The sequence below is a fragment of the Ambystoma mexicanum genome, chromosome 11 (genome assembly GCF_040938575.1).
Source record: "Ambystoma mexicanum isolate Mex_15411 chromosome 11, UKY_AmexF1_1, whole genome shotgun sequence".
In the NCBI taxonomy this organism is placed as follows: Eukaryota; Metazoa; Chordata; class Amphibia; order Caudata; family Ambystomatidae; genus Ambystoma; species Ambystoma mexicanum.
In genome coordinates this window covers 1,299,142,978-1,299,160,358 of record NC_090934.1, presented here as the reverse complement: position 1 = coordinate 1,299,160,358, position 17,381 = coordinate 1,299,142,978, and the positions used below count along the sequence as shown (strand labels likewise).

The following is a 17,381-nucleotide window of genomic DNA, read 5'->3' as shown; positions in this document are numbered from 1 at the left end:
GAGCAGGTGGAAGAGGACAGACAGGTCAGGACACAGATGGAAAACATCAGGAGGGGCCTCAGACCCCCACACATCGCGCTGGGAGATGAGGTGCTGGTGAGAAATCGTCACCCCCATGGAAAACTGTCTCTCACGTATGAACCCGCTCCCTTAGATGTGGTGGCCGTCAAGGGGTCGATGGTGACAGCCTCGGATGGAACTTCATCGGTAACCAGGAATGCGTCATTCTTCAGGAAGATAGGCGACCCCAGAGTGGACAGCCCGGACAGCCGAGAAGGTGAAGGCGCTCTGGACGAAGGTGGGGGAGAAAATTCCGCAGTGGAGTCTCCGGCTCGAGGCGGACCCGGTCCAGGGACACCAGCCAGGGATGGTGGCAGGAGGTACCCCCTGAGATCAGGGCGTGGGAAACCTGCCCGTCTCAGTGACTATGTTACGGACTGAGCTGGGGAGGCTGACCGGGGATTAATGGTCAGGCCAGGACAGGTACCCACGGGGGATCCGGGGTGGCTGTCAATAAATGGGGGTTTTGTTGAAATTTACAGAGTTAGATGTGCTATGGATGTGTGCTAGTTAGGTACTCCTGTTTCCAATTTGTTGTTATGGAAAAGGAGGAGTGTGGCGTTGCCCCTTTAAGGGTACGCACGCGACGGAGTGACGTCTACTCCGTCGCGTGCGCTGTTAAATAAACGGGGCGGTTCCTGGTGACGACAGATCACCGGGGAGCCCACACCGACAACATCTCTGTCTCCGTGTATCACTACCACGGGGGTGGGGGGCTCACGGAGGCGGATCACAGGAGACCGCCAACAATCCTGATGCAGTATTCGTACTGCGTCCGCGACAGCCCTCTACTTCAAGGAGAGCCTCATTCTCTGGCAAGTTGTGGTTGGTCGAGGATTAACAGCAACCAGTATGGGACACAAAAGGGATCGAAGCACCCCCGTCACCTCAGCTCATTTTTTTTCCCTCACTGTGTTCCCCAGCAGGTCGCTTTTCCCTGTGAGGGAAAATGAAATATACAGGCCGAACTGGCCTGTCAGGAACACTTCCCGAGACCCTCCAGCAAGGGGGTGGAAAAACAAACTAGGCATCAAGAGAAACCTTCAACAGGCCTCTGCAACCCATGAGGGGGCTGCCACAGGGCACCTGCCCCAAAGGGATTCCCCTCCAGTCTATTCCTCATTGGCTCTTTTCCCGCTGGCAATACGCAGGCTCACTTCTATTGTGGCCCATACCAAGTCCTGTTCCCCAGAGAGGGGGGGGCAGCTTTAGAATGCTCTAAATATCCTTTGAGGGCACAGAGCCCCCCACTGCGGAGGGAGAGTACCAATACCCTCCATTCCACAATTATCAGGCAAAGGGTGTCCCTGACCAAATCAAAATGGATGAATAGTAAAAGATGTTTTTTCTACCACGACAGAAATGTGATTAAAGTCCCACCATTCTTGTGGAAACAAACAAACATACATACTACTTTACCCAGATGGCTTAGCATGACAAATAAAACACATAACCCCCTCCACACAATGTAGATCCAGGCATTTAAAAAAGCATAGTTTTCATTTCCAATCAGCACACATTTTCATAGCATTGTTATCATTTTTCTTCATATTACATATACCACTGTCTTTGCTAAACCCAGAATTCTGTGATGGGTTTCATGTGCATAAGCAACTTGAAGCCTTTATTGTGCTAGTTGGAATTACAAATAAAGATCACAGACCAAATAACTGGACAGACTCAAATATGGCAAAACACTACTTTATTGTCAGTTCATAAAGTAAGGAGACCTGACCAACATCGGACTGATGCATGCACACTCGTATTTCACCTTGATTATGCTAAGATCGTCTTTTTTTTTATAGAATTTTCTTTATTGGCAAGAAGTAGTAGCTGGCATGGTACAACACCACACATTTCATATTTGAAGAGTGGATGACAATGCAAAGGCACAACAGAAACCGCACACTTTCACAACAGCAGGTTAATCACAACAGGGGCATTCATCGTATAGCTTGCTCAGTCCCCTGCTCGGGAGATGAGGGGGAAGACAGAAGCTCCAAGTCCACCCTACCATTCAGGTAGCTACAAAACTCAGTCCATACATTTTTAGGTCGAGCATTCCCAGGCAACAAGTTGATATAGTCCTCCTCACATATTTGTGTCCAGGTAAGGGCTTTCAACCACGTCTCTCGTGAAGAGGGGGGGGGATCGCCTTTTCCAACACTGCAGAATGAATATCTTGGCCACTATCGCCGCCACATTCAGAAATCTAGTGACCCGCTTCGCCCCAGTCCCCTCCCAGAGCCCAAACAGTAGAGACAGGGGATCAGGGTCAATACGAAACCCCACCATCTCAGAGAGGGCCCCAAGCACCGCCTCCCAAAACTGAGCCAATGACCCACAGGACCAGAACATGTGGGCGTGGTCCGCATTGCTGGATCTGCAACTCTGGCAGGAGTGGGAGTGGTCCCGTGCAAATTTCCTAACTGCGTGTAATACAGGCGATTGAGTAGCTTGTATTGAATGCATCTAACCCTGGAATTGAGAGAGACCTTGCGTGTATGCATGCACATTTTGGCCCACATACAATCTGTGATGTCCAACCCGAGGTCGCGGGTCCAAGCATCCCGGACAGTGTGAGGGGGTTCTGCAGCTCGCGCCATCAACATTTTATACAGGGCGGACACTATGCGCCTACCCCCTGCGGAATTCGCAATGTAGCAAATCTCAGGGGAATCCGGGGGTTCGTCCGGATACGAAGGCCACATGTCTTGGACTGCCGCTCTGAGTCGAAGTATTGCAGCAGCTCCAATGAGGACTTGGAGTGCCCTGGCCTCCATGTATGCGTGGTGATAAATTTCCCGTCGGGGAACAAGTCGGAGAATGATCTGTATCCCAGGTCCAACCAGTGACGCGTCAGCAGCTTATCTTGTGTGGGGGTGAGGCCCGGAAACGACCACAAGGGAAGCCATTTATAGTACGGGGGGAGCCAGAGCGAGGCAGCAGAATAGTGGAGGCCACTGGGTCAGCAGGGGCATCCGAACGATACGAGTGGAAAAGGATAAGGGACATGACATTCACCTCCCCAGTCACAAGGATCTCGAGCTTAACATGGGGAGGAGGGTCCTGGTGCTGATACCAGTGTGTGGCATGCTGAGCCTGTGCGGCTATCCAATACTGGGTAAGATCCGGCGCATTGAAGCCCCCCTTTTCGTAGGGTAGAGTCATAAGTTGCTGCTTCCTTCGCACGGCACCGAAATGCCACAGAAAGCGGACACACCCCGCATGCAAGTCCGCAAAGTATTGTTTCCCGGGCCAGAGTGGAACGTTAGCAAATATATATATAGGAGCTTTGGGACTATGATCATCTTTATTAGGGACAGTCTCCCTGATAGTGAGAGGGGAAGGTTACACCATCTTTTCATCTTAGTCTCAGTACATTGCGCGGCCGCCCCATAGTTATCTGCCAATAGAGAGGACTTCGAGAGGGACACCTGGACCCCCAGGTATTTGATGCCCTCAGGGGCCCACTTGAGCGGGAATTCGCATGCAGGTTGGGAAGTTGCGGGTGTGAGGGGAAAGATTTCTGATTTAGTGTAATTTATAGTGAAGCCCGAGAATGTGCCAATTTTGATTATTTCACGGATGATCGGGTAGAGATGGACCGAAGGGTCCCTAATGTACAGAAGCACATCATCTGCATAAAGTCATATAATTTCGGGGGTGTCCCGTAGCCGTATCCCTTTGTGCGTATGGTTGTCTCTTACACTATCCGCCATGGGCTCAATAGCCATCGCGAACAACAGGGGAGAGAATGGGCAACCCTGCCGTGTCCCTCTGTGGAGGGTGAAGGGAGCTGAAAGATGAGTTAACCAGTACTCTGGCCACGGGGTTAGTATATAGCAGTTTAATGCAGGCCATCATGTATGGACCGATCCCCATCTTCTCCAGCACCGCCCATAGGTATTGCCATGAGACCATGTCGAACGCCTTTTGGGCGTCAAGCGTCACTGCAACCGTGTTGGCTTTGGGGTCGATCCTAGAGATGACATTGAACAGACGCCAAATGTTTAAGGCAGTGGAGCGGGCAGGAACAAAACCGCTTTGATCAGGGTGGATCAGATATTTCATGATGGGGAGGAACCTATTTGCTATGATCTTGGCAAAAATTTTGGTGTCGGTATTAATGAGGGACAGAGGTCTATAGGAGCCACATTTATCAAGAGGCTTACCCGGCTTGGGGAGCACAGTGATGACCGCCTCATGCAGGGACTGGGGAAGGGTGGCAAGACGCAGCGACTCAACCCAAACCTCAAGAAGCCTCAGGGCAAGAAGGGCAACGTGCTCTTGGTAGAACTCGGCAGTTAGGCCGTCTGGACCGGGAGCTTTCCCCTTAGGGAGGGCATAGATGACCGAGGCAATCTCATCAAGGGTGAAGGGTGTATCTAATTGTTCTTTAGTAGCTAGAGATATAAGAGACATTGGGATGCGATCCAGGAGGGCTCTCAGATCTTGCGGGCTGTGCTCCCGCTGTCGGGCATATAGGGTAGCGTAAAAGTCTGCGACGGTCTCAAGAATGGGCCGGTCAGACCAATGCCGCACTCCATTATTGTCTATGATACTATCAATCCGGGCTCTGCCCCCCCTCGGTCTGGACAAGACGGGCAAGGGTGCGACCCGGCCTCTCCCCCTCACCATACTTCCGGGCCGCAAAGGGTCGGGCAAGGTATCTTATCTCGCTGAGGGCTAGGGACTCAAATGTGTCCAGTTCAGTTCGTATCTGTGCTAGCTTGGGTGGGGAAGGGGTGGCAGCGTACTCACGCTCAAGCTCCTTAAGTCTGGACTCAGAGCAGCGTAAAGAGTTTCTAATGTCTTTCAGGACCCCAGCCTCCCTGGAGATACACATGCCTCTGATAAAAACCTTGAATGCCTCCCATCTCACCCCATGCGTTGTCATGGCGTTTGTTATTATCAAAAAACAAGGTGATATCAGCAAGGATGTCGGCCCGAAAGACAATATCCTGAAGTGCCTCTGACTTAAAACGCCAGTTAGCTTTGCACCCAGCCCTCCCCCATCACTCTATGTCCAATGTGATCAGGAAGTGGTCGGACAGCGTGCGCGGCAGAATCTGTGTGGTAAGTATTTTGCCCATGAGCCCAGCAGAAAGAAGGAAAAGATCGATTCTGGAATGACTGTCATGGGCAGAGGACTACAATGTAAACTCTTTAGATAATGGGTAGAACGCTCTCCAGGCATTGACCAGCCCAGCTGTGACCATGTGTGCATGGAGGCGGCGAGCGGCCCTGGACATTACTCTGGGTGCAACTCCGGATCTGTCCAATTCGGAGTCTAGAATGAGATTCATGTCCCCCCTCCCAGATAATTGGAACACCGACATATCCTAGGAGGATGTCGAAAATGCGATCAAAGAAATCAAGTGCATCAATGCTCAGGGCGTATGTATTAACCAGTAGGCATTCTGTATTAGCGAGGAAACAGTGGAGGATCAGGTACCTGCCCTCAATATCTATGTGGCTGGTGCGCAGGGAGAATTCCAAGGACTTGTGGATGAAAGCAAGGACACCCCTGGACTGGGAGGAGTACACCGTGTAATATTTGTTGGGGCCCCATGCCGGGGCCAGAGAGGACGAGAGGTATGCGAGGGCGTGGGTTTCTTGCAATAGGAGGATTTTGACCCCGTGTCGCTGGACATATGCAGTAATCCTGCGCGCCTTAGTGAAGTTGCTGAGCTCTCTGACATTCCAAGACATTAGCCTAATAGACATTCAGTAGCATTTTAGGGGGGATCCCAGTAACGTATGACATAATCTGTTGAATAAGTGCCGGCCAACAATGCAGTAACACGCTGCATTACGCCATGAGCCACTACTACCTCGCCATTTTCCCCATAACATCCCACAACTGTACCCCCCTCCCTCACTGCCTCCCCCAACACAGCAGTGCCCAAATACCCACCCAAAGATCTAAGGTGAGCGTGCCAAACCCAACAGGGCAACATTTGCCCACACACCCAACTGGGGCGCAACCAATGATCAGAACAAGCCAAACTCGGCGTTGCAACTGCAGCGGGGGTCGCTGCTGCCGTGGGCCCGACTGAGATAACTAATCGGTAGGATACACCGTGTAACCTACTGCAGTAAACATGGTAAGTTTCCAGGAGACACCACAGCAGAGTACGATTAAACAGAGGGTATAGAAATAAAGGACCCCAATGATCGGTGCAATATACCATAGACCGTACCCCGGTGTCACATATTGAGTTTCAGGAGACATTACAACAAGTTACAACAAGCAATGGATATGCAAGACAAAGGATTCATGAGATAGCAAGGCAAATGCAAATGGCGAGCGTGCCACCGGTACAATAAAGGATTAGGCCTTGAGGGCGAGACAGGCCAGCTCAACCCTCCTCCAATGATTCGTCCACAGGACCAGGGAGAGGAATATGGGACTCAATAAATTTCACCGCCTCCTCTGGGACCGTGAAAAAGTACAACTTATTGCGGTGGGTGAGCTTCAGCCTTGCGGGGAACAACATGGCGTACTCCACCCCTCTCTCCCTGAGCAATTTTTTTCACACCATTGAATTGTCTGTGCTTCATTTGGACGTTGACAGAGAAGTTGGGAAAGATTCGGATAGTCTGGGACTCCAGTTTTAGTTCACCCTTTTCTTGAGCCAGACATAGAATATGATCCCTATCCCTGAAGCTGAGAACCTTAGCGATGATTGGTCTAGGGAAATCGCCCGGCTTGGGGCGGGGGGCCAATGTGCGATGAGTGCGTTCAATAGTGAAAAACGGGGAGAGTTGAGGATTGCCCAAAAGGTCCTTCAGGAGGTTTTCAACAGCATGTTCCATTTTGCCTTTAAGGGCTGCCTCCGGGACCCCCACAATGCGGATATTGTTCCTGCGGGATCTGGACTCTAAGTCGTCACACTTCGCCTTGACTTGCTTCACATCGCGCACCAAGTCAGAAACCGTGCTTTGGAGCACGTGCACCTCATCCTCATTGGCCCCAATCCTGGTCTCGGCCTCAACCAGCCTAGTGCCATGCTGATCCAATTTGGTGCTTAGCGAGGCTACACTGGCGTTTATATCATCCAACTTTTCATGAAAAAGTTCTTTGCCATAGTCTCCATCAGGGTTGTAAGGTCTGGCTGAGGAGAACATGAGGGAGTGTCTGGATCGTCCTGAGGCGAGGCGGCCCCCCCTGCTCCTGTCTAGAGAGGTTTGTGGCATATTTGTCCATTGCCCCAGTCTTGTTGGCCCCACGAGACTTGCCAGACATTTTCGTTGACACACCAAGACCCCAGAGGGCAGTTTTGTAGAATGCACCTACCAGGCCTCAGGGTTATTGGGGGCAAGGGTTCCGGGAGGGGCCAAAGCCTTACAACCCACACAAGACCAACCGCCATATAGGGATTAGAGCAAGGTATACACTAGGCAGGTACGTTGCGGGGTACAGGTATCACTGTGCAGGAATAGGCAGTGCGTCAAGCTGTCAGGAGCGGTGGGGGAATTTAGAGGGGAAACTGCCAAGGAAGGCACATCAGAGATCCAGTCGAGTTGGCAACAGAGGGTACCAGCTGTGTAGAGCACCACGGGCCCAGTGCGCCAGGCGAGCGAGGGGCGCCAGGCGAAGGATGCCCTACCTGGGAAAGCTGTCAAGGTGCGGCAGGGAGATGAGGGGAGGGCGGCAGTAAGGACAGCAGGACCAGAGTACTGACCCACGGGCTCCCGCGGGTTCGTGCAGGCTAAGCAGAGATTAAGGCCGACAGTCTCAAGGTACCCAGACAGATGTGGGGGCAATGATATCCTGCGAGGAGGGGAGGCCGCCGTCCCCTGGATTGAGAAGTTGGAGGGAGCAGTTAGCAGTAGTGACGGGCCCCCTACTCCTCACCTGTAATTGGCAGAATGGTGAACATGATACAGGCAGCGGGTCCAGTCCAGCACGGCCCCAACCCGGATCGGTGGGCAGCCCAAGAGGCACCACCCGTAGAGCCACGCCACCACCGGAGGACCAGGGCCACCCCAGCCACCACGGCGGGGTCAAGGGTCCCGGCGGAGAAGCCGCCAGGCAGATCAGGCCCGGCGTTCGAGCTGCGGGGGTTCGCTCCAGCGGGCCCCACAGCGTGATGTGCGATAGGCGGCGGGGGGAGGAGGAGCAGAATCCACCGGCCGCGGGGCGGCCCCTGGGGCAGGCAAGGAGGGAGGCCGCAAGGGCGAACCGCGGGTCCCAGGCCACAGGTTACCCACAGCACAGGCAGCAGGAGGAGCCGGGCAGCCCGTGAGGTCAGGATAGCCGCCTCCGGGGACCACAGGTCATCGGGGCCGCAGGCAAAGGACGCGGTCCAGGAGGCCCAAGGGGGCACAGGGAGACCACAACTCAGGTGGCAGGAGGAGCAGGGCAGCCCGCACGGTCAGGACGGCCGCCCCGGGGAGCACAGGTCGTCGGGGCCGCAGGCGGAGGACGCGGTCCAGGAGGCCCATGGGGCAAAGCTATCCGGCGCACGGAGCAAGAGTGGGCCACCCAGACCCAGCGATGTCCGCAGTCCAGCAGGGGGAACCACTCCGGCGGCCCCCGGAGGTCGATGTTGCCGGGCCCGCCCGCCCCCGTCGCTCTCCCAAGGCAGGTCGGGGAGAGAAGACGAGTTAGGCTGGCGAAGGCACCAGGTACTGGGCAGCTGGGAGAGCGGGGCCGGGAGGAGGAAGCGCCGCCCGGCCCCGAAGCCAGGCAGGCAGGCAGGGAGAGATTCCGGGCCGAAGCGCAGGCAACAGGACCCCGCACAGCACAGTAGGGCAGCCAGGCGGGGCAGGAGAGACAACTCCCGGAGGGCCTCAGCAACCAGGGCCGCAGACCGACCACGCGGCCAGGGAGGCCTCAGCCTTCCGGCAGGGAGCACAGAAACGGAGCGGCCAGAACTCCAATCCTCACCCAAAAGATGTCAAAGTGTAGCAGATGAAACCGGCAGCACGATGTTCGCTGCCTCGTATGAGACGTAGAACCGCTGATTTAGGCGGATGAACAGCAGCCAGGCCACGGAGCAAGAAAGCTAGGCAGCCATCTTGCAGGCTGCTCAACAGCGCCCCCCTGCTAAGATCTTCTACCTCAATGTGTGTCATCTATGACTTCATACTACGTGGCAATATACAAAACCTTTCGAGGGGAGGGATTGGTTAAGGGAACATATCTACTTATAGAACATATAAGGATTAGTGCATCATTGGCTACCCCTTATCTGTAGGGCACGCCTTGAACTACCTCTAAATATGTATAGTACTGATTTATAATGGACAAACTATCAGTGGATTGGTCTATGCAACATTGTCTGTTAGGTTGTCACTCGAACCCACTGACTGGTTTGCATGCTAATCCCAAACTTGTACTTTCGTCTCTTTAGCAGCACGTCAGTGAAATGAAACTTAGGTGTCTGATTCCTGTCAGACTACTCCCTGTTTTCCTATTAATCCATCCTCTTATCCATCATCTCTTATGGGTAGGCCTTAAGCCAAAGTCTTCCTTTTGTAGGTGACCTTGTTGACTGCTCACTGGCCTGGAACATTCACGGGAGTGTAAGCACACCACTATCTTCATCTGAAGCTTAATGAATAGCCCTTGTTCTCTTCGAAATCATGTGTTGGCAGACCAAGAATGTGTCAATTTCAAACTTCTGTTTTCTGCTAGTTAATATTATGCTTGTTGCACCTGCTCCTTTTGGCCTCTAGAGACTTGCTCGCTCTTTCTCATATAAACTTTGTACACTTTTAGTTGACAGTTAGCTTTTGCAGATGTTTCTTCTTCTTCTCCTCTTTTAACGCCATGTTATATATACCTTTGTATCAAGCCTCGGTTTCCTTTCTACCTTGTGTTACTGTGTATTTACTGATCAATAACTGTAAGTAACTTCATCTTCTTCATAGAAATGATTACTTTAGCTTTTAGGTACATGTTTCTCTCAAAGCTTCAGTTACGTTACTCTTAAGTATTTTCATATAGTTTCAACATAAGTTCATATATCTTCTTCATGACATCACTTCACTGTTGGTAATTTTCACTTAACGCTCCATAGTGGCCAATGGTGTGTGTTTTCTTCTATGTGAAACTTTCCACTGACTCAATGTGAGTTCTATATGGCTGTCTGAGTGCATTGTGTCTCTCATGCACTCAATGCAGTATGGGAACAACACAGGGGTACCCTGTGACAAATCCGCTTCCGTGGCACCAGTGGTCCAGGGATGAATATCGGTTTCTGAAACATCAATAAGCTCCAAACCTCTAGTACACCAGAAGGGATCCAAACAGATTGGAAACACGAGTGTATTATAAACCTGCTTGTCCAATTTTGTTAACGTGGATGGAATGGCAGGCTTATCTCTGCCAGGTTGTGGACTGTTGGTTAGTTGCAGCACAGCGAAAATAGAATTTATTACCCAATGATAAAAGGGACTGTCCAGTCAAGGTTGTAGACAAATAACTACATGATTATTATTACAACAGACCGTTTTAGCACACTACAAAATGCAACCCACCCTGTAAAGGAACACAGAGGACCGACAGTTTCATGAAAGAAAAGGGAAGCACTCTGGATGCTGATAGGGTAGTCGGTAAAGCAATCCGTCTTAACTGTTCAAGGTTATTTGGTTTGAGCAGCAAGGGGTCATAAATGTCACTAGGGGTCTTCAGAAAAGGAACAGGGGGACAGAACCACAATGTACCTGGTGAGTGATATGATCTTTTTGCTTGTTGGAATTGACCAGTACCCATTGCAGCTCCTGCAACAGACTTCAAGACGGGAGAATGCTGCGGGTATTGGGAGACAGGCAGTTCGGCAGGCGAGGCTGGATGGACGTATGCAGGATGGCCTACACAGCGTTTGGGGTTAAGAATTGTTCTCTGTGCTGGTTAGTGGATCTTGAATGCTGGCCGAGGCATCTCGGACTATTAGTGACTACAGCATGACAATAGTGAGTGGTGCATTCAGTCGGGTTCCTCAAAAATGTCTTTAAAAGATGGGCGCTGGATGATGCATGTTGTGGCACTCCTCCAAGCTTCTTCGCTGGGCGTGTGTTGTCCTTTTATGGCTGATGGCCCAAACCTGAGGAGAGTGTTTGCAGGCAACGGCTTTGTCCTTTGTTCAGAGAATCTCTAGTACTTCCCACCTACGAAGCTTGCTGGCAGAACCTAGAAGGGACTGGTTTCTGGTTCTGTAGCTGCTGGATGGGTCCTCCGAGTCTGGTATCTCCCTCTGTACCCTGAGAGATGTTTTGGGGAGGGATCTTGCTTCCCTCTTGGAAATCATGGCCTTCCTTCACTGGCAGAAGCTGTATGGCAGACTACCTTCAGCCAAGGTCTAAATGAGTCCTCCTTCTTACTCCTTTTGATGTTGGATGATCTGCTAAGTGAGGGGCTCATCCCTTTTTTAAAGCCAAATGGGCCCAGTGATTGGTGCAGGCTGTCAACCTTAATGAACCAATCTTGGGTCCCCACCAACAATCTTCTGTAATGCTTGAGTTCAGTGCTGTGCAACAGGGAAGGTAAGTGGTGACAACATCTACTACTTAGTCCCACCCATCTTCCTGTCTGTTGAGGATCAAAGTGTCTCTGATTCCTGAACAAAGTGCAGGTCTCCCTTGAAGTTTGTGGTCAGAACAGACTTTCTGTCTCCATTAAATCACATACTTCTTCCCTCTGAGAGGGGGTTTCCTGCAGGCGTTGCCTACTGTAAACAGTTGTCCCAGACATGCCATTCACTGCCCTTCATACAGAGGGGTGGTAGCTAGCTTCAAGTTGACACACTGCATATCAAAGAGGTGTTGGTGTTTCCTGTCCCTTGTGTTCTGTGAACAGGCCCCTTTGCAGGTCTGCTTTAATTAACTCTCATCAGTATGTGCTGCCACCACACAGAACTATAATAGAACAAGGTGGATCCATGGAGCCTTTGATATTTTAATTAGGCTGGCCATGGCCGGAGGAAGGTGTTGCCTTTCCCCTCCTTGAGATGCTTTGATGTACCCATGGCTGTCACATTCCATCTGAAGAAGACAAGGGGACTACACCAGTAGTACGCTTGACTATGTGTGTTTGTATGGTGGGCATTGAGAAATGTGTGTGGATTAGTCCCACACATTTCCCAGAGGTTTATCTACGAACATTCCATTTCTTGAAAAAAAAATCAATACGGCCCAGGCGACTGCTCACTCCTCGTGCGGATGGTCAAATTCCTTACTGTCCTCTTATCTGACTATTCCAGTATAACGGTGGTGAGGGGGCGTGTGCTAGTGTTGGTAAAAAGGCCTGGAACTATATTGGAGACGTCAAGCCCTGCAGAGGTGAGAACCCCTCAGCCCAACTCGTAGATGATCAAAAACAAGAAGTAGAAGAAGAAGCCCTGCATCGCATGCAAACTAGATCACAGTTAGACAAGAGCAAAGTGAAGAGCAAAGTGAAGAGCTCGACTAGCTACACTGTCGTTTCCTCACACTAGGTATTCATCGTGAAAGTTTAACTGATTATACCTGCACACCTCCAGAGACGCACTTTTCCTAAATTCCTCGCAACCTCTGAGCCAATGGTACTGCCTAAAGTGTTCTTTTATTCCTTCATTCTTTACATTGCACACGTTTACCCAGCACTAACCCGAGGTAATCCATCAGTTATTCCACTACCCAATAACCCAAGAATTGGGTCCTTTTGGGAACGATTGTTTCTTACAGCACTTGAGCATTATCGCCATAGAGCTTGAATAACATAATACAGCAATGATAACGGATGTCAAAGACTTTTTCAAATGGTTTCATGGACTCTATGGACAATACAAAAGAGGAAAAGCGGTACAAAACACGGAGGCTAATGCAAGGTTTATTGTGGTGTTATTTTTTTGCCTTCTGCCGTCTCTACTGCGTTACCCTCACTGCATTACAAAAGATTGCGTTGTCTGGTGCATATACTTTGGTACCCGCTAACGCAACCCCTGTCCCTGCCATAATGGAAACCATATCTGGTCAAAAGAGAAGCGCTGCCATAGAAGTAAAAAGACTCTGGCGAAGCGCAGATACAGATTTTGAACACTGAAATGCTTGCATTGCAGAGTCATCCCATGCCTCTAACAACGTGTGGTATCAACACATGACCATGGTGGAGAAAGAGACAATGAATAAGAGCGGCTATGTCATGTCTGTTCTCTTGTCCCCTATGCCTCGAGTGCCTCCAAAACATTCATAGCCACAAAAATCCCTGCAGCTAGAGCACAATGCCTTATGCACTTAGCTGTCTTTACCTCAAGGGAGATGGGCCACATTAAGATGGATGACGGAAGACATTCCCTTATAAAGAGTTACATCAAGACTCAGGAAAAGATAGACTACTGCAGCACCAACAAAACAATAAAATACATTCCTGATGGACCAAACAAGAGGGAAGCTAGAATAGTGACACAAACAGGATTTACAATGTTCAAAGACAGGACAAAGGTAGATAGGAGGGATGCCAGGATGCTGGGAGAGACCTCAACTGTTAGTGCACAGACAGATATTCACAGGAGAATTATGGAAAGAGGGAATGGTAGGGAGTAAAGCACATGCACTCCTGACAGTTCTAGTTGAAGTAGTACAGAAGGAAAATGACGATTGTCTCAAGGAATGAGCAGCTACCGCAAAATTGCTCATCTAGGTGGAGAATGAAACAGGCCCTATGTCAATCATACCACTCGAAGGTGCTTCCTTATGCTTCCAGGATGATGGTCCAGTGTAGATTGGAGAAAATCAAGGATGCAAGTGCATATCAAAGATACCAGGCTTGAAGGTCTGAACTGCAGTACTGATGGATCACTATTGGGCTTGTGGATCCCAAGCCTACATGAAATTACCACTCAACTGGGGAGGGATATGCTCTATAGTACAAATGAACACACCAACATTGGTAGTGCCTCGGAAAGACATACAAGTAGATGGATTCCCTAAAATGAATACACACCAGAAAAAGAAGGGGTCTGCAGATCTAGTGAGACCAAATAGAGGGGTAATACGTGTCATCAAAAATGGAAGACACACTGGACGTGATGCCACAGGAGCACAGACCCTTCAGCCAAACCAAAATATTCTTTGCGTCAGTAGTTCCAAGAGCCACAATTGTCGGACCCTCACGCGATGATGGAAGCAGTGACAAACCTGAGAGAAGAAGATGGGAGACTGGCTGTCATACATCTTTTCCTGGATACCATCTAGGATGGCCAGTGGACTGAGATGGCCGCTTTAGCACTAGTTATGTGTTCTCAGAGTAGCAGTAGCACAATGCAAAAAGACCACCAAAAACACCATATGGATGACAATCTTAAGGGGCGTAGAGACAAAGGCGGACAGAGAAACATAGACTCTTGGCATATTGCAATCGCACTTAAAGCAGTTTCTGTTCCCACCAGATGCACGGTTCTCATTTCCCACAGATTCACGCAACTATTGGGGAAATGGGTGTGGTGTTAACCCGATGGAGATTGCAGTTACATGACCTGGAGCTTAGACGAACAAGTAAGGTGTGCTAGGAAACATACGAGGAGTAATCAAAGTATGGATTCCAAAGCTGTACATGACCAGAGAGAACGATTTGGGTCGTGTGGTCAACCAGTTGACAAAAGGAGGGGATTAAAAAGAGGGGCCTAAACCTAGCCCCCGTTACACCCATCCTGCTCTCAGCCCGTCGGCAGAGAAACAAGAGATGTACCTCGCTCGTAGCCCCCTCCCCTCCTCCAAGCTGATGTATTGAAGGTGTCAGAGACGTGATACACTCAGCCATTCAGACCATACCCAGATGCTGTTACAGAAGAAACTGGCTGCATTCGATGGAGCAAGGCGACTGACAACTACAAGGTGCAGATGACGTCACAGCTGACCTCATAAGATAGATACATTAGACATGAAGTACATATGCATCTATGCACGAAGTTATGCAGGCATTCTAGTTCATGGCAGGTAGACACACAGGATATGCTTATGACTCACATAGCTAGAGGACTGACACACACATACTCTTTTGCTGAGCACGAAACTGCAAGACGCACGAGAATACATATGAACAGCTTGCTGATGTTTAACGCAGTTAACCTGGACAGCCATGTAAATCAAGATGGAAGTCACAGGTACATTACGTCTCGAAGCTTCTCCCATTCATTCCACAGAAAGCCGACAGGCTGACTCAGTTGAGGCTGGCAGGACAGGCTTCCAGTGCAATCACCATGCACAGATGGCCAAGGACAGAGAGAAGGATGGTTTCCAGATAAGCAGAGGGACGGAGCACCTGCAAGAATCCCAAGGTAAAATCCTCATAATTACAGACAGAGAGGCTCCATTTTGTGGCCCCTATACAGGTGACTTGCACCTGCCAGATCGTGCCTATTTATTTGGGTTAAATAGAGATCGAGATAATAATGATGTGTTATTTATATAGGGCCTTAAGCCAAAGCGCTTTACAGAGAACATATTTACAAACATATATCATCCCAACCGAAGTTGGTACTCATTTCTCGACCTCAGAAGGATGAAAGATGCCTGTTCCCATAGAGCTGAAGGCAGTGGGATACAAAGGTAGCACACGTTGAAAGGCAAATGTTCTGTCTCGCGGCCTAAGAGATCAGAGAAGGTAACTTAATGGGAACATGCAGCACCTTTGGGGTGGTTCCCACTACCTTGAGTTGTTGCACTTGGCCTGGTGGCTGTCCAAGGCTGAGAAGACCCTTTTGTCCAATCCCTGTTCACCCGTCACCCTAAGCTTGTACAGTATTGCACTGGCCAACCACCTTTCACTTACTTGTAACTCTACATTTGATACTTTTGGAGGTGGTCTCAGAAGGAGACACCAGATATGGTTTATCCAATAAACTTGGCGAGTCTTACCCAAGAAAGGAGGCACTATAACTCCTGCCTGATCGATGATCAAAACTGACAAAAGCTAATCCCATCCTCCTTCTGTATATACATTATTTGTATATTTGAAAGAGTCTTTGCACTAACAGTGTTTCTCATTAATCAAATATGCGCTGCAACTTGGGTTCATCTTGCATGATTACTTACATATTCACCTACATATACACAAAGGCATTGCTAAGGGGGATAAAGGGGCTGTAGCCCCAGGTCTTTAGGTTGTAGCCCCGGATAGAAGCTCGGGGACTACAACCAAAAGGCTAGCTATCCCCGAGTCCTGGGATTAGCGCAGCCCCAGATCTTTTCCAGACCTAGAAACACCCCTGCATATACACCCACGTGTGAACAATAAGAACAGGCAGTTCTATGTGCATTCCACTCTAATATCGGGGAGGGCAATTTACAATAACACCCCAAAAAGAAAAAAGGTAAAGCAATTGAGTAATGTACCATTGGACCACCCAAGATGCAGTGGCATGGATTTCAAAACTGTGTGGCACCAATAAAGACATATTGTGCCACTAATTATCAATTTAAATATTTAATCCGTAGCTACTAAAGTAATCGAAATCCATTCCTGATGTTGCTATGTGCGTCCTCTTAGCAATGCAAGCTATTGCAACTTGATTTCCTTGATTTAAATAATGTGGGGCCTTTGGAACACAGGCCCTGTGAGCAGCAGACTGAAGAAATTGACATTGATATGTTCTTTAGGCTAAGAAGAGTGACATGTGGATAGAATTCAAAATGATGCCCCTTTTTAGTGACTGGTGTGAAATTGTGCACAACACTTGGAAATTGCAAGTGTTGCAGCTTTTTATTGTGTGTGCACAATTGCTACAAGCTGTGTGGTGCGATTTGAACGTATGATCTATTGATTTCCAAAGCATGTCCATCTCATGATTTTAATAGAGGGGCCTTTGCTTTGAACATCAATAGTAATGTGTGTTTATGTATGATCTATATCCAAGCAACTTCCTGAGGCTGCTTTTTCTTCTACTTCTTCTGTTTTAGGTCTTGGTCTCTCTCAGGATGTTGCAGGAGCGACGTTTATGGCAGCTGGGAGTTCAGCCCCTGAACTAGTTACTGCATTTTTAGGTAATGAAGGTTTTGGCCTACCCAATTGTTTTATGAACCAGCAATTTTGAAACCATGTTTTCAAAGCTTATTTTTGTTGTTTATAGGAGTGTTTGTAACGAAGGGAGATATTGGGGTCAGCACCATTGTTGGCTCTGCTGTTTACAATCTTCTTGGGATCTCAGCGGCATGTGGGTTGCTAGCTTCTACGGTACGTATAAAAGATTTACTTTAGAGGCTACGTGGTTACTGGCATTAATAAAATAACCTGTCCTCTATACAATGAGATGGGGAGCCAGCATGATGAGAAGGATGTTTTTATCATTGAGCATGACGGAGGAAGGGCTCATGGAGGTGAAGAAAAGGCC

At 49.4% G+C, this 17,381-nt stretch overlaps 1 protein-coding gene across 2 annotated transcripts in view; it reads left to right on the top strand.

Moving 5' to 3' along the window:
• The window catches only part of SLC24A5 (solute carrier family 24 member 5), a 146,109-nt gene that overhangs the window by 86,349 nt on the left and 42,379 nt on the right, over positions 1-17,381 (top strand). For both annotated transcript variants that reach the window (XM_069624800.1, XM_069624801.1), the window contains exons 3-4: positions 16,951-17,034; positions 17,121-17,224. In XM_069624800.1, coding sequence (XP_069480901.1) covers positions 16,951-17,034; positions 17,121-17,224 — 188 coding nt within the window. The remainder of the gene's footprint in view (positions 1-16,950; positions 17,035-17,120; positions 17,225-17,381) is intronic.